The following is a 20,660-nucleotide window of genomic DNA, read 5'->3' as shown; positions in this document are numbered from 1 at the left end:
ACTGCTGACCAGAGGACTTCAGGAAGAAATTACATCAACCTTCCTAGATATAGGGCTGACTGTGCTTGTACCTTTTACCCTCACCCCAGAGCAGACTGTACTGGGCTTAGTTGGAGGCAGGTGGAAAAATGAGAATTGTGAATCTAAGGCAGAGTTTTCCTAACAGTATGACATGGGAAGGATAATGACACTAATTTAACACAACCGTTGCACTGACTTAGCAGAAGTTCGTAAGTCTGAAATCCATATAGCAAGTTTACAAAACTCTTTTGTAATGTGCTGTGCTTTCTGAGTCACACCATTGCTTTTGCTCTGCAGACACTACCTGTGAGCTGAGATTTATTAGTGAGCCGCAGGTGACTAACACCTGATTGCTTATGACTGTCAGGAGTTATTAACAGCTGGTTCTGTGAATAAAAGCATCCAGTGCTTGGATTATGCAAAAGACAGTGCTGCTGAAAGCAAGCAAATGGTGTGAGACAGCAGAGATGTAAGAAAAAAATGTCTTTGTGTCCCAAAAGTGAGGCACGAGGAAAAAACTGAGATTTATTCAAAACCCTGTAAACGACCATTTAACATGTTATAGAAATGATCACGCAGTCGCAGGGACTGGAAGGGACATCTGGAGAGCATTCAACCCAGCCCTCCGCTACAGCAGGCTCTCCACAGCAGGAAAACATCAGACCTCAACGCAGCTCAGCCCTGTCCCCTACGTCACTGCTGGGCCGGACACCACCTCCATTCCCTCAGGCCCACTGCAGCCCGCCAGCCCACCAACTTCCGCTTCCGGCGCCCCGCCCACATGCGCACACCCCTCGGATAGGGCGGGGCGGGGCGCGGCGTGCTGACGTCAGATGACGCGCGCGGGGCGCTGCCCGGAAGCGGAAGCTGTCCGGCCGGCGCTGAGGTGCGGAAGCGGCTGGCGGAGGCCGGCGTTTCAGTTCGGTGGGCGGCGGTGGCGGGAGGGGCAGTTCCGGCCAGCCGCGGTCAGTCTCGTCTCGTGTCCTTCCCCTTCCCGGCGCCCCGCCATGTCGGGCAACCTGCAGGTACAGCGGGTCCTGTTGAACCCGAGAGGGCGGGCTCGGCGGGGTGGGGCGCCGGGCTGGGCCTGGGGGCAGAAGCGCCGACGCCGACGGTGGCGGGGCGTCAAGGAGGCCCGAGAGGGGGGCTCGGAAACGCCGGAGGACCCCGGGTAGTCCCCTGTACGGCTGGGGCCAGAAAGTCCGGTGGCCTCTGGGGCAAGACTGCGGCCTGCTGTGAGTTGGAGACATACTTTGGACGGGGGTTCTGCTGAGAGCACTGCTCTCAGAAATGCTTGTCTGCTCTCTATTCTTTTTTTTTTTTTTTTTTTAGCCTTCGGTTGTGGGAGTGTAACTGCTTGTGTTGTCGGTTCAAAATAAATCCAGGAATGATCCGTGCAAAAAGTAGTTTTAAATCTGTTTGAACTGTGTTTAAGGCTGTGTAGTGCTTATACTGACCAAGCTGGGAGAGATCTCACTGTGGCCTTCCAGTAGTTGATGGGAGCTTATAAACAGGAGGGGAACTGACTTCTTGCATGGTCTGATAGAGATAAGGCAAAGGGTTTTAAACCAAAAGTGGGCAAATTTAAGTTAGATGTTAGGAATAACTCCTTACTCAGAGGGTTGCTAGGCTCTGGCACAAGCTGTCCAGAGAAGCTGTGGTGCCCCATCCCTGGAGGTACTCGAGGCCGGGTTGAATGGGGCCCTGGGCAGCCTGAGCTGGTAGGGGGCAGCTCTGCCCATGAGAGAGGGATTGGAACTGGGTGGACTTTATGGTCCCTTCCAACCTGAGCTCTTCTGTGAAATTGCAGGGCTCAGAGTAAGCAGGAGAGCAAAGCTAATGTTCATTCTGAGGGTGGTGTTCATCCACCTATCAAACTATAGCCCCGTAGGTATAGGCTGTGCCTCATTTATGGTTACAGCTATGCCTTATTTCATACAACTTTCATATAAATTATTTCCTGTTTGATACTCGTGTTTTTCTTCACAGTAGCAGACTAAGAGCCTTCCTAATGTAATCAAGTACTAGAGCTGAGAGTCTAATACCCAAGTGATGGTCTTCTAGGTTTTTGTTTAAAAAAAGAAACACCACAAACAGCCAGTACGTGATGTAGGCCTTTGTTTTTGTATTTCAGAGGAGCAAGACTCTAAGATGCCCTGTTAGGAGACTTACCTAGTGTTGAGCAGAGGCAGTCTTTACCATTTAGAACACAGAACCATAGCAGCATAAAATATCCTGGGTTAGAAGTGTTACACAAGAATCAGCAAGTCCAACTCTTATTTGTTGTTTGTATATAGTGTCGCTTGTATCATAGCTCTGCTTTTGTTGTACTGCATCCAGGAATCATTGGACTGTTCTTGTGGTAATTAAATCACTAAAGTAACAGAAATTATTGTTTGGAATTTATTTTTGTTGTGCTGAATTTGAATGGCTTGTAGAGGGCAGCACGAGGTCAGCAGTGAGGAAAGACTAAGTTCTGTTTCAAAGAAACAGATGTTTGTTCTGTTTTCAACACTTGTCACAAAGGATCCATAGTCTTACTTGTCAGGTGATTGTTTTGAAATAAATTATTCTTAATTTCAGATGGATCCAATGAGATGATCTTTACTTCCAAAAAGGCAAGACAAAACAATAGAAGGAGAAGTTTTGCTCCTCCTTCTCTGGTGGCTTCAGTTTATCAGCTTGGTTTTGACTGAGACGCATCAGTGTCAGGTTGCTGTTGAGAGCACGTGCACAGCAGTGTCTAGTGAAAACCCTGTGATGAGGTTGAACATCTTCACCTTGCTGCCTGATGTTAGCACGGTTGTCATGAGCATGCTGTCTGTGCCTTGGGAAATGAACTGGCAGAGGTAGAAAAATGCATATGGGGCCGTAGAAGTTCTAGGAAGCGTTAGTCAACTCTGGCTTTTCTAAGCATAGGTGCCTCGGTCATTTGAATTGTCAGTTTTAATTGTCCTGAAGAAGTACGGATGTTCCAAGGAATGAAATGTAATAATAAGCACTCAAAAGCAAAGGAATAACAGTAATATCAATAAATCCACAGGCCAGTGTGGTGTCTTAGATTAAGATCAGATGTATTTGAAATTAGCTCAGCAAACAAATAAAAATCCACCTCTAAATTGTCCTTAACTTCTGTGATAATTTAGGTACATTTCCTGTCCATTGGGCTCCCTCCATAAGCACACTGGAGAGATGGTTAGAATTTCTCACTTGGATATCAAGTACCTAAAGCCTTCAAGAAAAGCTTACCAAATAATGAGTCTTTGAAACCAACTCCTGGTGTTGGGTCAGAAGGGAAAGGGTGCTGGTTTCATTGCTTTGTAATCATTTTCTTCCAGTAGCGACTTTGAAGCCAATAGGATTTGATGAAGAAAACTGACAACAAGTCTTCAATAACATCAACTGTTTTGGGTAAACATTAAAGAGCAGAAAAGCTGGCCACCAAAAGGGGGTCAGAGCAGCGGCTTAAAATCTCTTTGATCACATGAAACACTCACACAGCACTCATCTGAATTATTTACCTGTGTTACAGAAAGCGATAGACCTTGCTAGTAAGGCAGCACAAGAAGATAAAGCAGGAAACTATGAGGAAGCCTTCCGTTTGTACCAGCATGCTGTGCAGTATTTTATCCACGTCGTTAAATGTAAGTGTGATGCACTGGGTAATGAAGCCAAGTTTTATACTGCCTGCAGTAGTCTCCTCTATCGACATCAGTGTTTGACTTCTGACTGTCAGTTGACACTTGCTCTCTGTAGCTTGGCTGAGGTGGTATATTATGCAACTTTTGTCCTCACTATATAGCATTCCTGCTCCCTTCTTGTAAGAACTCTTAGTAGCATCCACAGGTTGTTTTTTGCTCATTAACTCGTGCCTTTTGCTTTCATATGCTTTTTCTACTGGTGTTTTTTACTAATTTATGTCAGTCACACTAATCTTGGCCAGCACAGTGTATCAGGTGGACTTGTATTCTCTTGTCTTTCTTCAGTTTTTGTTCCCTCGTAATTATTTTATGCCTTTGTTTTCACATTTCTCTGTGCCTTTTGCCTCGTGTCCAATGTTTGTATGCAAATAATGCATTTCCTTAATGTAGGTAACAGGCCTAATTTGAGTGGGCTAGGGTTGCTAGCCTGGCATGAGCACTCACAGAACTCCTATGACTTGGAAAATAAGACAAAAGCCACTTTTTCCTTTACAGTTACTTAGGGATTGATAAACACAAATTATACTGTCCATTTATTTCTTTTGGATTTTGTCAGAGTACGACTTCCTGTGCTTTTAACTGCACTGAGGTACTTTTGGGAACTTAGCACATGAGCTTCATATTTTTGAGCTTGGTTGCTGATTTGAAATACTGCAGTAGTGACTAACAGAACTGTGGCTGTCAAACCACTCCTCATTTTTTCAGATGTTTAAGACACTGTATAGCAGTTTGAGACAGAAAAAGCTGCCAGTGCCATTATCCTTACTCCTGTTCAGTCAAGTTTTTAAGGCAAAGCAATGTTCAGGTGTATATTTGATTAGTAAGTGATTATTTACCATTGATTTGTAGGCATTAACTTCTTTCCTGTCACTTCTTTCCGTGGCATAGAGGAAATAATAAGTAAATGAAACATTTGGATATGTGGTAAGCCCTGAGAGAAGTATCTTGATAAGACATAAAGATGTTTTCTGAATGACGCACGTGTATTTTGCTGTTAACAAAACATTGTTTCTCTTCAAATTCTCTTCAGATGAAGCACAGGGTGATAAAGCAAAACAGAGCATTAGAGTGAAGTGTGCAGAATACTTGGACAGAGCAGAAAAACTGAAAGAATATCTGAAAAAGAAAGAGAAAACTGCACCAAAGCCAGTTAAAGAGTCTGGTCCTTCTGATGGAAAAGGGTATGTTCTGGGAGAAGGTAAAGCAAAATACTTCCTGAACTCAGCTTATTCTAAGATTCAGCTTTTCAGAGATCTCTTCAAATAGTGTTTTTCAAGTGCTTTGCTTCAGGTAACTGCTAATGCTGAAGTACAGTGGGCTTAAAAAGGAAAAATAATGTAAGTTAACATCATAGGCTTTTTTGTGCTTGTTTGGTACGTCTTTGAATGCTCCCATAGGAAAATTCACTGAAGAATGAAAGCTGTTTCACACTAATACTTGCTTTTTGGGTTCAATGGCACTGAGCCTAGTGACACAATTCTTCTGCGTGTGAATACTTAATAACCAGAAAATAAATTCAGATTTGGTGATGCTTACTGTGGTCGAAGTTTTATTTGGCTCACATTTGGTAAGAGGTAACAAGGTTCTGTCATAGGCTGATGTTCTGGTGGTCTGAATTGCTCCTGCCTATCCACTGCCTTCCTTTTATTAGATCTGTTTTTCATTTTGCACATCTGAGAGCTGATTCAGCCCACCTGAGCAAGCAGATCCTCTTTTGTATTTGCTAAGGTAAAAGAAGTGTTTCACAGTGGTGTCTCTGAGTGAGACTGCCCTTTTTGGTACTCCTGAACAGCTGGAACTGCTCAGTTGTCTCTTGAAACTTCACCCGATTTGCAGTGTCTTTCATTGGCTGCTCATTTCATGAACTGTTTTTTGAGCTGTTCTGCTGGTTTGTAGTAGAAGGAAGCATGAGGCTACGTGTCTCCATTCTATTTCTTCCTTACCTCATATACTTTTTTCTACTTTTAACTTCCTTTACTTTGACAAGACCAGAGAATTTCATAGTACTAAATGCAATTGGCCAAGTCCAGTTGCAATTCTGGACAAGGAGTAAGTGCCAGCATCCACAGTGAAACCATTTTGCTGCTTCCATCTTGCTTTTGTTTCCTAGAGGCTTAGTCAACATGTGTAGAAGTGAGTTGAGAGGAAGGGCTCAGGTCTGCAAGGAAGTTGAAATGGTTGGGGAGAGGGGAATTAGTGTAGAAAAACAAGACTACAGTGATGTAAACTTGTAGAGAGCTGAAAGAATCTAAAATGGTAAGGTTTTTCATTCCTTAGAGCGATGTCTTTTCTACTTGCTTTCTGATTCGTAACCTAGGACAGCGTCTCTCTGTGTATTTCAACGTTTTATTTCTTGTTTCCATATCAGGAATGACAGTGATGGGGAAGGAGAGTCAGAGGATCCTGAGAAAAAGAAACTACAGAATCAACTTCAAGGTAACTTCGAAGCCTCTGTTTATTTAAATGGAGGTGACTTTGGTCAGGTGAATTTCTAGTTGTTTGGTTTTGTTGTTGGTTTGGGTTTTTTTGCCAGTTAACTTGTTAACTTTAAGTGGTTCAACTAGTATATAATCTTTACATCCAGAAGTACAGTCTTAATGACAGTATGGTTTTCCATGCCATGAAATTCAGTGTTGAATATGTTGAAATTGTATTATTTATCAAGAAAACATTTTCCAAAGGGAATAGTGGCAGGATCCCAGATAGCTATTTCGTTAGACTGTGCCAGTTTTACTCTTAGGTGCATTGCCATATTATTGCCCAGGGGCCAGAGTGACAGATGCCATCCAAGTATGCGGAATAAACAGGACCATTTTCACAGAAAGGCTCGAACTCAAGTTGCTAAGGTGGGAAGATGGATTCTTGTTTGTTTACAGCAACAGGCAGAGTTTCCTCATGTTGCTGTGATGAGGTGTGTTACTCAGTTGAGTAACATAGTTGTTTCTGAAATAATGTGCTGTACACATTCAGTGATGCAATATATAGCAGCTAGCAGTAGTTTTTTACCCAGTAAAGAAGTGGCTTAGCTTGGTATTCATTACTCCTTAATGGTAAGGAATTGGTGAAAGCTTCCCTGCCAGGTGATGCGTATTGATATGAAGAAACTTCATTCTCCTTCTTATTTGCAGTATAACAGAGATCAGATGCATTTGTCTGATCTCTCAGTTTCTGTCATTACAGGAGCTGCTGTACACATTTGTAAACTGTGCTATACTTCTGCTTCTCTACACATTTACTCAATTCTGTGTTTGGTCCTATGGGACAATTTCCTATATCGTAAAATCATTAAGCATTGGACTCTTAGCCTGTGCTTCACTATAACCATTTTGTTTTTTCCAAAATTAATCTGACCTTCAGTTAATCAACAGTGTCTTGCACCCAGAGCTTCTCAAAGAGTTTCCTATAAACTATAAGGTTCTTGCTTATTCATTCTCTTGCTTTCAACGTCTGAGATGTGAGATCTTTGGTGTTTTCAAACTTAACATAGGAGTCTCCAATTCAGTGTAAGCTCTGGGCAGCCTTCATTCGATTTTACTTCCTGTGACAGCTATAGATATGCCCTGTATTCAGTTTTACTGCCTTCTTACTCTTACCTGACTTGGTCTTAAGGAACCTTCCACACCTATGGTTATTTATCAACATTTTGATTATAACAGCAACTTGACTCACTGTGGGAGTAGTGGCAACTAAAATTGAAACTGGAACATAGTTGTCATTTTATTGTCATTCATTCTCAGAACTTTAAAGGCCTTTTGCCTTTTTGCACTCTGTTGCTTAGTCTTCCAGCTGATGGGAGGTGCTGGTGATGGCGCTGGCTGCAGGGCCGTCCTCCAGCAGCGTGGCTGTCCCGGTGGTCCAGCTCGTGGCGGATCGTGGGGCCGTACAGGGCTGCTGCGGTGCTGATGAGCCTTCTCACGAAGGGCACCACATCGCCGTCGGTGATTGGCTGCAGCGCCTGCAGCAAGGCCTCCTCGTCCAGTCCATGCTCACAGAAGAAGTTCATGGTGGACCACATCCCCAGTTCCACTTCCCACCAGTCATTGCTGGACTGCTGCTGGATCTCCTGCAGCAGGGGTTCGAGGTCTCCCTGATGTTCTCTGAAAAATGCAGCCCAGACCTCGGCTGGAAAGTTGTGCTCAGGTGGGATGAGCACTGGCTCTGCAGGCCCCTGCTCCTCCTGCAGGCCTTGATCTTGGTCTGAGTGCGCTGCGGGCTGCGGGACAGCACACTCGAGGAAGTCATCATCCGACCTCACCGAGTATCGGATAGTTGTAATTTCGTGCCCGCATACGGCACAACTCGGCTTCTTGTAGGCCCACCAGATGGCACAGCCGTAGCACAGCTGGTGTTGGCAGGGGGTCACGTAGGTGACATCCTCCCGAATTTGCCCACAGATGGGGCAGACCCAGTCGGATGCCACGTCCATGGCCCCGGGCTGTGCGGTGGGCTGGGGAGAGCTGAGGTCGGGAAGCTGCTCCCCTCGCTGGTGCTGCAGCAAGCAGAAGGTGTTACGAACTGCAAAAGAGAGAGAGAGCCCGCGGTCACTCGCTGCCCCGGTCCCTCAGCAGCAAACCCTCCCGGTCCCTGTTCCCCACCAGCTGCTGCAGGGGCCGTGATGTCCTGCACCACTCACCTCTGCCGCTACAAGCGCACCCTGTGCGGCCCCAGCTGCCCGAGGCAGGCAGGGCTGAGGGAAACGCTGCTGATACTGTGGGACGGGCACCAAGAACTGGTGCCAGCAGCCCCACAGCTCAACGCAACCAACTCGCTCAGTGCTCCAAGTCTCGCAGCTATGCTCAACTGGAGTCCAGGCACGAGTGCACGCTGGCCTCTGCCAGAGCCCAGATCTATACAGGAAGGGCTGACACCGCCACCCCTTGGTTGGTGACCTCACCAGCCATTGCTGTGTGTGTTGGGGCCCCAGCCAGAGCCTCCATCATTCTGTGTTTTTGGTTTGTTTTTTTTGTAATGGTGATACATTTGGGGAAATAAAAATTGCATGTATTTACTCTCTCTGCAATAATCCATCTTCTGTGAACTGTTCACATTTTCTGCAACTTAGATCCTTCTTTGCCTCTTCTGGTTTTGATGCAAAACAAATTGATGTTGGTCTCTACTCCAGGCTTCCTTTTAATTCTGAGTGATCGCAGCAGGTTTCTTTTGTGCTTTCCTGTGCTATGTACTCTAGGGAGCGTGCTTCGTCATGGTGTACATCTTGTTGATCTCCTTTTAGGAGGTGTGCTCTTCTGTAACTGCTGTTGGTATGTTTGCTGATCAGTTACAGAGTAGCTTTGCACATTGCAAAACTTCTAACAACTCTCTGCTTATTGATGGTTTATTGGAGTAAAAGAAAAAAAGTGCCAAATCTCTGTAGAAATGCTGTCTGTTTGCCTAGAGTTGTTTGATGTTTAAATCTGTGTGGAAATGGCTTGTTTTTATTTTATGCAAACATATGTGTAGGTTTCTTTTTTCAGATGTATGGTATCAAGCAGTGGAAGAACATGCCTCACTGATTTATACAATCTTTTCTTATAGGTGCCATTGTTATGGAGCGACCAAATGTAAAATGGAGTGATGTTGCTGGCCTTGAAGGTGCCAAAGAAGCACTTAAAGAAGCAGTGATCTTGCCCATTAAATTTCCACACTTGTTCACAGGTCAGTATTACAGCATTTATTTCCTATTCTAAATACCATGTTGAAGAGAGTAGTGTGAGCAGGGTCTGAGAAGAGCGTTATGCTGATACATCAGCGGCTCAAGCTGAGCTGTTAATCATCTGTCTGATAGATGTTTCTCAGGTACACACAGGAAACAGTAAAGTAGGGAGGCTTCATGAGGAAGATAGACTTGTTCTTGGTACAGTGTTTTGATGATTGCTGATTCCTTTCTTGCAGGAAAGAGAACACCCTGGAGAGGAATTCTTCTATTTGGACCACCGGGAACAGGGAAGTCTTATCTAGCAAAAGCTGTTGCAACAGAAGCAAACAATTCCACTTTCTTTTCAGTATCCTCTTCTGACCTGGTCTCAAAGTGGTTAGGAGAGAGTGAAAAGTAAGTTGGAGTTTCCAGTATTCCAGGAAAATATCATCAAGAGGAAATTAAATTTTCAGAGCTAGATAGGATACTCTAAAGAAAGTAAATTTGAAGGAAAGTTATGTGCCTTGTTAATGTAAACCTTAGATTTTTCTGTGCTTCAGAGCAGTGTCAGATGAAGGTACCATAATGCACTGTACATTGTGCTGCAGCAGCTGGACTGCTCTTCAGTACTCAAGACTGTTTTTAAAACTAGTTCAGACAAAAGTATCAGGAGCACGATGGTGATCAATGCCCTTCTGAACCCAGCTGTGATTGTACAATGAAGTGGTCTGAAGTGTTGGGATACTTTGATTCTTGTCCCTTTCTGGCTCTGTTGCAGTAGCCCTGTGTATAACACATGATGTTTCCTTCTCTGTGTGAAGGGCTTTTTTTTTTTTCTACTTTCTGTTTTCAGACAAAATCTCGAAGACATAAAATATAGGCATATGTGGGTTGGAAATGGTGACCACTCACTCATTCATTCTGCATGTTTGTTACAATGCAACATGTTAATAAGACCAGGAAGCCTAAAGTTACTTTATTCTGTGGTATCTCACTCAGCATCTCAGCGTAATGCAGTTATTGGAGCTGAAAGGGTGTTGTATCTTTGAGTAGCTTTGTTAATGTCTTATGTGGGATTCATTTTATTTTTTAGTTTTAGTTTTTTCTTAACAAAATCACTGCATCATAATCCAAAGTTACGTGTTCTTGCTGGTTTGCACACTAAGATAACTGCAGCTGTTTCCTTTTTTAAGATTAGTGAAAAACCTGTTCCAGCTTGCCAGAGAAAACAAGCCCTCTATTATCTTCATTGATGAGATAGATTCACTGTGTGGGTCAAGAAGTGAAAATGAAAGCGAGGCTGCTAGACGGATTAAAACAGAATTTTTAGTCCAGATGCAAGGTAAGTTGAATAGTTTTCAGAATCAAAGGAGTTCAGCTATGCATGAAATACATAGCTTACATGTGAAAAAATCTGCAGCTTTACTCCATTACATTTTGTAAATGTTCTAAAATATCAGGCAGTCTCTGTTTATTTTCTAAATGGTGAAATTATTTCTTGGTATAGGGGTTGGTGTTGATAATGAGGGAATATTGGTCTTGGGAGCAACAAACATACCCTGGGTTTTGGATTCTGCTATCAGGAGAAGGTATGTTGGCCTATGATTGATGTATTTGTGCTTATGGTCAGAAATTTACAACTGTTGTGAGGGTTCATTGTGAGGCTGTTGGAGCAAGTGATTTACTTGATCCTTGCAGACATGGCTCATGAGGTGGACTGAGTAAGATCTCCCCTTCATTTAAGAAGTGGATTGTTCACTCTTATGTTTGTCCTGTAATTAATGTGATTTCTTAGTCAGCTAATTCCATTTGACTGAGCAAAGAATTCCTGCTTCTTTGCTGACTGGTTTCCTGGTGAGTATGGGGGGCCAGGTACAACATAAGCAGGTCAGAAGGGTAAGAGAGGGCAGAGCCACCATTTTCAACTGTAGCAAACTGTTGAATAGCTTGAGTAATTTCACAGAATTTTATGTAACACAGAAGCATCATTTTTGCTGTACTGGTCACACAATGTGTGATCTTTCAGTGTGTGTTTCAGCTGCATTTCTGTAATGGGATGATGTTTGTATCCTTATCTGATGAGCTGGATCTTCCAGCTGCAGAGCAGCAAAGGGCAAATGCAGTCATGTGCCAGATGTGATTACGTTGTGATGAAAATACAACCTTTAGAATGGTAATTTTTGTAGGCTAAAGAAACATTGCTTTTTCGTGGCAATGTCATTTTACCTATATACTTAATTCAACTTGACCATGCTTTGACTGGTGAGTTTAAACCATGTGGCCTCCAGAGGTCGCTTCCATCCTGTGCGAATGCAGTTTCATAGAAAGAATAAGAAGTGAACGTGGTACTCATTCTTTGCAGTGTGAATGAGTATCTCTCATTGTTGTCCATAAAACTTAAAGGAGCTGGTTGAGCATGGCAATAACAGAATTAAGTTGTCATGGTTTTGGCTCACTTTGTTACATATAGGAAGTTAATGGTGTTCTACAGAACTCGGAGTCGGTCTTACTTCCCTGGTGGGAATCCGTCCTCTCTTTGAGAACAGGTGCTTCAAAGGAAGCACTGCAGTTATTAACCATTCCTATCAACAGCTTTATTAAGACTTCAAATCTGTTTCCAACTACAGCATTCTCTGTAGAAACTGGTTGTGTGAACATGTTATCAGGCAGCTCTTTGAGTGTGAAAACTGTTCAGATATACTTAAACATTAAAAGACTCCTTCAGTTATTTTCTTTTAAAGCACAAACTTTGCTGGAGTGAACCTACAGTCTGAAGAGACTTTTTGTCATAAAAAGGAAGTAGTTGTTCAATTGTAGCTTATGATAGCTATAGTGGTACTAATGAGAACAGGCTGCAGAATATCAGAGATGTATTTTTAAAACATTTATAATACAACCTTAGAAAGAAGCAGTTTCATTTAGGACCGAAGTATGTGCTGATTTGCATAAACTTCTTTCCATTGTGCACCTGCGTGAGCCAGTGTCTGTGGAGCGTTCTGCTTTGATCTTTCTGAAACCAGGTTCGAGAAGCGCATTTATATTCCTTTACCTGAAGACCACGCCAGGGCTGCGATGTTCAAACTGCACCTCGGGTCAACTCCAAATGTCCTAACAGAAGCAGATTATCGGGAGCTTGGGAAGAGAACCGATGGCTATTCTGGTGCAGATATAAGCATCATTGTACGCGACGCGCTGATGCAGCCTGTTAGAAAAGTGCAGTCAGCTACTCACTTTAAAAAAGTAAGTAAAGATCAAATGTTTTTCATATTGCTTCGCCTCTGAGAATTAACTTGATCTGAAAACTTCTTGTAAGTAAGCCAAGTTTGGTTTGGGGTAATACCATGTGCTTACAGATGTGTGTACGCTGTTCTTACCTACCAAAGGAGTACTTCTAAGTCCTGCCATAAGTTTCTGGGTATTCGTGCTGTGTAATCCAAGCTCTAATGAATCTTCACCTCTGTTAAAAGCATTCGGTTTGAAGTTCAACTTAAATCAGAGTGTTAGAGTTGTGCTCTTCTTCTATATTAAGTTATGCAATTGTTTTTCGTGTGTGTGTAAATGTATTCCTTATCTACATGGGAACAGATGAATTACAAGTGCACAGCTGCTTGCTTGGGATGTCCTTCACACTGTAAAATTCAGATTCTTGTAAGATTCCAGTAAAAGCATCAAGTCCCCTAATGTTACTTGTGACAGTAGTAAAGATGCAAGATGGCTGAGCAAGGTCTGTCATTGCTGGGGCAGCAAGGAGCATCTTATGGATGCTGCTGTGAAGTGAAAACTGCTTTACACTTAGTTGCTGTCTAAAAAGGGTGTTGAAACTATAAAAAAAAAAAGACTTTTTTTTGCTTATCTAGCAGTTACACCTACATTGTATAAATAGCATGATACTATTTTTCTTGTCTAGTCTTTTCTTGCTGTTGTTTTGGTTTTTAGAGATCCAAACTAAAATAATCTCCGCTTACATTTTTACTGCAGACTTTGTTTTTTATAGAAATTCATGTATTTCAGGTGAGAGTGGATTCTTGTTATCTGTAGAGACTTTTGACTCTGTAAAGGGAAGCTTCCAAAGCTTTAATTTTGTTGCTCTTTGTGTCATACATGCAATTTGTATTGGCAGCATTTCTTGCTCATCACTTATGATGGCTGTTTTTTGTGTTTGTTTGTTTGTTTGTTTTACCAGTAACTCATCCAGGGCCCTAAACTGAACAGCTAGAGTTAGTGTGAACTGAAGGTGGGCACTTTTCTCCACATAGTTATAAGGAACACATAAGACACCAAGGGAAAAGAATGCTTAAATACAATATGGTTCAGAATATAAGAGATCTATTGAAATTCCAGTGCTTGTAGTGAGGAAACATTATCAACTTGTTAAAATATGCCAGCAGTCTGTAATTTTGGTGGTGGGGAGAAATATTTGATAGGTTTTTTGAGGAACTTTTTCCAGTTTAAAATCAAAGAATATTTTGAAACAGTATTTTGAAGCTGTGATGCTGTTGTAAACTGCATTTGCTTAAAGAATAAGCAGCTGTTTTGATATATCAGGGAATTTCTGGATTATTCCTTCCCTTAAGCAGTGATGCCTGAAGTATTTATCCATTGTTGTCTTTAAACGATGATGACATTTCTGGCCAATGGGTTGTCACAGTTCAGCCTTTCATGGACATTTGCAGACATCTGAGGCGTGTCTCAGACTACCACAGAACAATGAAATAATCTCAGTTACCACAGTTTGCAGAGCAGCCAAAGGCAATTCTTACCTCTTTTGCCAAACAAGAAAAACAAAACAAAAACTACAGTGCTTTGAGTGTTCTGATGCAAGTCTATTCCACGTGTTTTGTTTGTACTTTAATTGGATGCAGACTTTTATTTTTACAAGGAAAATCTTTGCTTTATTAACTATTTCCATAATAGCAATTTTTCCCAGTTAAATAGAATCATGGGATGGTTTGGGTTGGAAGGGACCTCAAGGCCCAACCAGCTCCAACCCCATGCCATGGGCAGGGCTGCCAGCACCAGCTCAGCTGCACAAGGCCCCATCCAACCTGGCCTTGAGCACCTGCAGGATTGGGGCACCACAGCTTCTCTGGACGGCTGTGCCACTGCCTCGCTGCCCTCTGAGTAAGAAGTTTCCTCCTAACATCTCACCTAAATATGTTCTCTTTTAGTTTAAAACTATTCCTTGTCCTAATCGTTGTCTGCCCCTGTAAAAAAAGTCAAATCTGCTTCCTTTTCTAGCACTTTGCTCCGTTTTTGTAACTCCTTGTAAACCATTGCTTGTTGCAGCTCATTGATATTGGGTTGTCCAAGTGAGTTTTTAATGTTATAATCCGTGCTTTTCCTCGCTGTGCTTTAAAAGCAGACTGGAACAGCAAATCCAATTCTCTGCTGTTAAAAACAGTTATTTTTGATCTTTGTGTATGTTCTGTGTTCATGGAGATGTGTGATACTTCACTGTCTGACAAAGGATGGTAGAACTACAGCTCCTAGATATGCACTGTGAGAGGATAAGAGGCAGCTGGTGCAGCTATTGAGTTTCTGTCCATCTATCTGGAAAAAAAGGATGGTTTCTGTTCTCCCACTAGATGGCCCCATTTTCTATCAAGTGCTGTTTGAGATTGTGTCCAAAAAGGTGCCCGCAACTTTGCAGTACAGTAAGTAAAAGCTTAAAAGGGCATCCATGGCTGCCTAACTTGAGGGACACTCAGCAATAACTGCTGAGAATTTTTTAGAAATGCTCACCAGTGGTGAATGGGCTCCCAAAGTGAGCTGGGACTAAGAAGAGAGTGGTCTTCTCCAAAGGGTAGTCCTGACACGTTAGCTTTCTAGTGACATTCCTACCTTAAAGGCTTATTGGTTCTGATGTGATATGAGGTCAAGTATCTGACTACTGCTGTGTGTTCTCGAGTGAATGATGCCAGCACCTTTACACAATTCCACTTCACTGGATAAGACTTCCGTATGGGTGAGGCATCTACAGGCAATGCAGGGAATGCTTTTGCTCTAAAGATGTTCAGCTTCAGTTTGTTTATTTATTTATGTATTTATTTATTAGGTAAAAGGACCATCAGTGTCGAATCCAAATACCATGGTAGATTTGTTCACCCCTTGCTCTCCAGGTGATCCCGAAGCTGAAGAAATGACATGGATGGATGTTCCAGGGGATAAATTACTGGAGCCTAAAGTTTCCATGGTAGGTTGCTTTTTGTGTGTGTGTGTGTGTGTGTGTGTGTGTGTGTGTGTGTGTGGCATTTCTTGCTTTGCAGGATCCTGAAAATACTGAAGATATTTTGGAGCCAGCATGCAAGGCAGTTGGCTCAGCCCTTTGTTTTCAGACATGCTTGGACATACCAGATGATATTTCAATCCCAACACACAGCATGACAATACAATACATTTATCAGCTAGCCAGCTCTACATTCCTGATAAGCATTCATTATTTTCTAGTGGCATGCAGTATAGACAGCACCTGACCCTTCCTCCCTTCTTTAATTTTTCTTTTATTCATTTAAAACCTTCAGAATTCCTGCCCCATTATATGTTTCTTTCTATTGCTCTGTAGCATTACTATTGACACTGAGAAGTGGGAAATTATGTTCAGTGTAAATTAGGAATAATGTGCTGTAGGTAAATGTTGCCCACAAAAGAAATGCAAGCGTAACCAATACAATGTAAAATGCTGGTGGATGTAATGGTAGTTTGGATTATACTTCATCACAGATAACGTAGCCAGCTCTCACTAGCTTTCAGCTGGATTTTTTTTGTGTTAAAATATTTGCTTTTGTTTAAAGAATGAAACATCATATTTGAGACAAATTGAAATTTATTGCTTAAAAAATGACAAATTGCTGAGCACTTGTTCTGTGTTTTATCCCCAAGCAGCAAAAGATTCTGAATATAAGTGCATAGTTTGAAGGAAACACTTGATGTCAAATTTGTGCTGATGTCTGCTCCTGTGAGCAAACGATTCTGTAATGAATGAAAGGAAGGTGTTGCATAAGGATCACAAACCTCTAAATAGAATGCACTGCTTTGTACCTGTAACCGTCATTTGTTTGAGGAGAGAAATATCCATGTGTATTTGCACACAGAAGGAAGCACAAAAAGATGTGAACAAGTGCAGGCCTGCCTTAAAACTTCTGCCTGCGTAAACTAGGTGGATTTTTCATCAGTCTTTCCTGGAATTAAATACAATTCCTTCAGTGCTCCTAATGGAATGTAGGCTCCGATGTACTACGTTGCACAGGGGCTTGTTTCAGAGTCCCAACTCAGTCCTTGTTAAAAAGATTGGACTTCAGTTCTTTCTAAGCAGGGTATCTGTTGTGTGATGAGATGAGAAAGTCTAGAAAATCACATTGTTGACTTTCAGCTTAACCTGTGCTTTTATGGTAATATGAGATGTTGAGCATCTCCTCATTTAATTTGCCTTTGGCCAGGACTTTTCTTATAAAATTTTTTTAACAAGGTTTCTTAACTGCTGACTTTTAGTTCACACCTCTGTGATTTTTTTTTCTGAACTCCTCCATTTTCTAGTAGTCAAACGTAAACATAAGAAACTGGCTGAGCTGAAGAAACAGAAGTTACCAGTCATGAGCAGTGAATCTTTGCTGGAGATCAGTGATGAAATATTCTGTGTCGGAGAACAATGAAGAATATGTGGGAACACGTGATTGTTTTCCACTTTAAACTGATATCCTTGAAAGTGTATTGAAATGTGTATCTGAAAGATGGGAAGCTCAGTTTGTTGCAGTAGGCAGTGGTGAATAACACCTGTTGAATGGATGAATTGTTTTAAAGCTAAACCTCAGATTGTGGCTTAATTCCTGAAAAACTCACTGATTGTCTGTCTTCAGGAAGTTAAAAAGTGGCCCGTGTACAGAAATGTTCAGGCTTAATTGAAGTTTTGTTTAAATAAGAGTTCCTATAGTCAACTTGTTTTAAAAGGCTTTTTAAAGCTTACTTCACAGCAATATTGTTAGCAGTGGTATGTTTTCTGAATGCATGTTTTCTTGCTTTCTCTCCCACAGGCCGATATGCTCAGCTCACTAGCTAGTACAAAGCCAACAGTGAATGAGCAGGACCTGGAGAAGTTAAAGAAATTTACAGAAGACTTTGGTCAGGAAGGCTAAGCCAAAGATGTCTGTGGGTCATTAGAACTTTTACTTCCTTAGTATTCTCATCTTTATCGATGGCACTCCAAATAAATGCCAATAAACTCTCCTTTCTTACTTTGCAGAAGGAATAGAAGATCTGTTTGCAAAGACCCTTATGCTTTTTATATTGTTTCTTCAGATGTCTATTAAATGTCTTCTATTGAAAAATAATACCGAAAATACAATTTTAGCAAAGTGATGTGGCAACTCATTAAATATTTGTAATTTTTAAATGATCAGTTTTAGCTATTACATTAGACCTGGGCACAAGCGAGTTTTGAACTTCTGGTAGGCTCAAGAAGAAACCCTTTTTTGAGGGTGCAAGAGTTCTGATTGGTCAGGTGTTTTCAGCAGCAGTCAGCCTATGTGTTAATTACTTCTGTCATTTAGAAAAATGCAACAAGGTTGGCTAATTGAGCATACTGTGTGTGTTTGCAGTTGAAGTAAGAAAGAAAACACTGTGAGGAGAAGACTGTATGAGCCAGTGCTTTGTTTAAACACTGATGAACCCGGTATTCGGCTTTTTCTGCTGTGCTGCGTTAAAAATTTTGCCTTAAGCAGCAGGCTTTTGTTTTAAACTCCTTACTAGCTGATACACATCCCACTATGCAACTGAACAAAGGTTCGTTAAATGCAAGTATGTGAAAGATCTCCTGATGGCTGGGTTTTTAAATCTGGTTTTATCAGAGGTTTGGCTACAGTTAGAAAAAAGCATTGAGTAGTACTTGCAAGATTCCGTGTGTCAAGGCTAGCAAAGTATGGGTAGTCATTGAAGAGCGTAAGGGAGGCATTTTGGGAAGCAGCATAGTGTCAGAGGTGAGGAGCACAGAGTATGATATAGCCACAGACTTTGCAGTGATAGGTTAGGTTAATTCAGAACCCCGCTGATCATTATTGATACAGGTTACATCAACTTCATGCTTAATCTTTGGGAAGAGGCTGGCACTTTAGTACCGAAGTAGCACTTCTGCTGATTATTATTCTGAAGAACTACAAATCGAAATGTGCCTGAACTTACAACACTACAGTGTCACAGCATTGAGTTTGTGCCTTGTAAGTTTGCACTGGCTGTAGATGCGAAACATCATGAGGATACCCAGAACGCTCTGTTCTGTCATGGCTGTGCAACTCTGTTGTGCATACGCTTTGTTTAACTTGCATTAAAGGAAAATTGCACATTTCACGTGCAGATGTCATATGTACATAGGCACATGGATGATTGTCTTTTTATGGGTTTGGGTTTCCTCTGTGTACATATTTTGTGTACTCGATAAATCATAGGATGGGTGAAATTTGCTGTGCTTAAATGAAGTAAAATGTACAACATCAGTTATGTTCTGTGATTATTCCTTCCATGTTACTTTCAAGGATTTATCACTTTTGTTTAGATTTTTGTTTCTACGTTTGACAGCTAAGCAAAATACTCAGACAGATTCTTTCATCTGCAAGGTGCTGAGCTTTTGTTTACTAACAATGAAATGTTCTTTCCAAAGGCATTCAGTTTCACACAGCTTTACTTTGGTCTCGCACTGGAAAATGTGAATGTGATTCAGTGGGCTGCAGACCTTTTTGTGGGCAAGCAGGGAAATTCCAGTGTAGATGCAAGCTACTGTGATTTGTAAACTTAATCTTAGTTGCAGCAGGTTTGTTCTCAGTTGCCTCTGCTTGAGAAGTGAGCCACACGCTGGCAGGGTTCTCACCTGGAGGTTTGAAGCTACTGTCTGAATTACTTGTTAATTGACCTTTTAAATGACAGTCCTTATGGCAATCTTAAAATTCTCAGGAAACGTGTTTCTTTGTTGTTGTAGGTCTGTTTGTCTGATGGGTTTCCCTAAACCTAACTGTGTAATCCCTTATCTTTAACGTAGAAAAGTATACTGTATGTTTTAAACCTGCATCTTGCTGCTTGCTCGGTTGTGGGGCGACATCTGTAATGGAAACATTGTTTGGTGTTTCAAAGTTGTTTTTAGAAATATTCCAAATAAACAGTGCTGGTTAGAACTGCAGCTCCAAGGGTAACTTTTTGGTTTGCTGTTTTTGTACAATGAGAATAAGTTGATATATTATCACAGATTCCCAGCTAAGTTATCCCAGAAGATGTAGCTGAACAGCTGCAGGAGGCAGGGGGGAGCTGTCATTTACTTCAGTTTTCAGGGTTAATCTAAACTACGAGTTCTACTCCAAAGGTAATGCCTCCTATTTTAGTATATCAGCCCATGGTGTCAGAGGCAGATGTTGGTGGTATGGCAGTAGTGTTCAACTTCCTACCAGTATTCCATGATGTGCTCTTGCCGTGCGACAGATGGCAGCAGAGGGGCAGTCTGACAGAATGGCATTTGGCATAGGAGTGTAAATGAAGCAGAGGTGTGTCATGGAATTCCTCCACACAGAAAAAATTACACCTGTTGACATTCATCGATGCTTGCTGAATATTTATGGAGGCCAAGCAATGGATGTGAGCACAGTGAGGCAGTGGGTGGTGCGTTTCAGCAGCAGTGGCAGTGGGGCACCTCCACTGGTGCAGGTTTCTGTGAGCACAGCATGCGGGCTCTCGCTCATTGCTGGTGAAAATGCGGAGCTAATTGTGATGACTAAGTTGAAAAGTAATGTTCTGTAGCTGAGAATATGCTCTATCAAACAGTGTCACTGTGCTCTTTGTATCAGTTGTAGTTTCTGTGGAAATAAATAGGAGGCGTTACTTTCAGAGCAACCTCTGTACTCTGAACAGTGCTGCTCGGTTTATAGATGATTAAAGGTTGTATTTGCTTTACATAACCAGAACCTCTAAGCAGTGGATAAACGACTTGTATATCTTTCATGCTGTCAGCTGTGACTAGTCTTTGACTACTTGGCCTACATTTTTTTCCTAACTTCTAGTGCAATTGCTACCTCTGACTGTAATATGAAAAAATATTTCCAATGGGTAAAACAGTTTTTAAATCAGTTGTATCTGTGCATGCTTTGTTCTCCACAGATGTTTCTTCCCATTGACTAACACTGGATTTTCTGTCACTCGTTACGTATCTCAACACATATATTCATTGAGTTAGAAAAACTCATTAAATTCTCTGGTTGTATCTTTTCCCATGGCCCATGATTAACCTCTTAATCCAGAGTTCTGCTCCTTCCCTGATTTAAGCGTTGGTTTTG

General features: G+C 41.8%; 1 protein-coding gene across 1 annotated transcript; it reads left to right on the top strand.

Annotated features, from left to right (window-relative positions):
* Positions 1-823: 823 nt before the first annotated feature.
* Positions 824-20,453, top strand: VPS4B (vacuolar protein sorting 4 homolog B). The gene is made up of 11 exons (XM_048939655.1): positions 824-1,046; positions 3,554-3,665; positions 4,753-4,903; positions 6,091-6,158; positions 9,258-9,377; positions 9,615-9,771; positions 10,551-10,699; positions 10,865-10,946; positions 12,378-12,597; positions 15,413-15,550; positions 17,385-20,453. Exons 1-11 carry the CDS (start codon positions 855-857, stop codon positions 17,484-17,486), a joined length of 1,491 nt encoding a protein of 496 aa, XP_048795612.1. The 5' UTR covers positions 824-854; the 3' UTR covers positions 17,487-20,453.
* Positions 20,454-20,660: the final 207 nt, after the last annotated feature.

This window comes from Lagopus muta, chromosome 3, assembly GCF_023343835.1.
Source record: "Lagopus muta isolate bLagMut1 chromosome 3, bLagMut1 primary, whole genome shotgun sequence".
Taxonomy (NCBI): domain Eukaryota; kingdom Metazoa; phylum Chordata; class Aves; order Galliformes; family Phasianidae; genus Lagopus; species Lagopus muta.
Note: the sequence above shows the minus strand (reverse complement) of the source record. Positions and strands in the feature narration are given on the sequence as shown.

Coding starts and splice junctions, on each gene's coding strand:
- VPS4B (XM_048939655.1), top strand. CDS start 855: ATGACGCGCGCGGGGCGCTGCCCGGAAGCGGAAGCTGTCCGGCCGGCG. Junction 3,666..4,752: donor TTTTATCCACGTCGTTAAAT/GTAAGTGTGATG, acceptor AATTCTCTTCAG/ATGAAGCACAGGGTGATAAA. Junction 9,378..9,614: donor ATTTCCACACTTGTTCACAG/GTCAGTATTACA, acceptor CCTTTCTTGCAG/GAAAGAGAACACCCTGGAGA.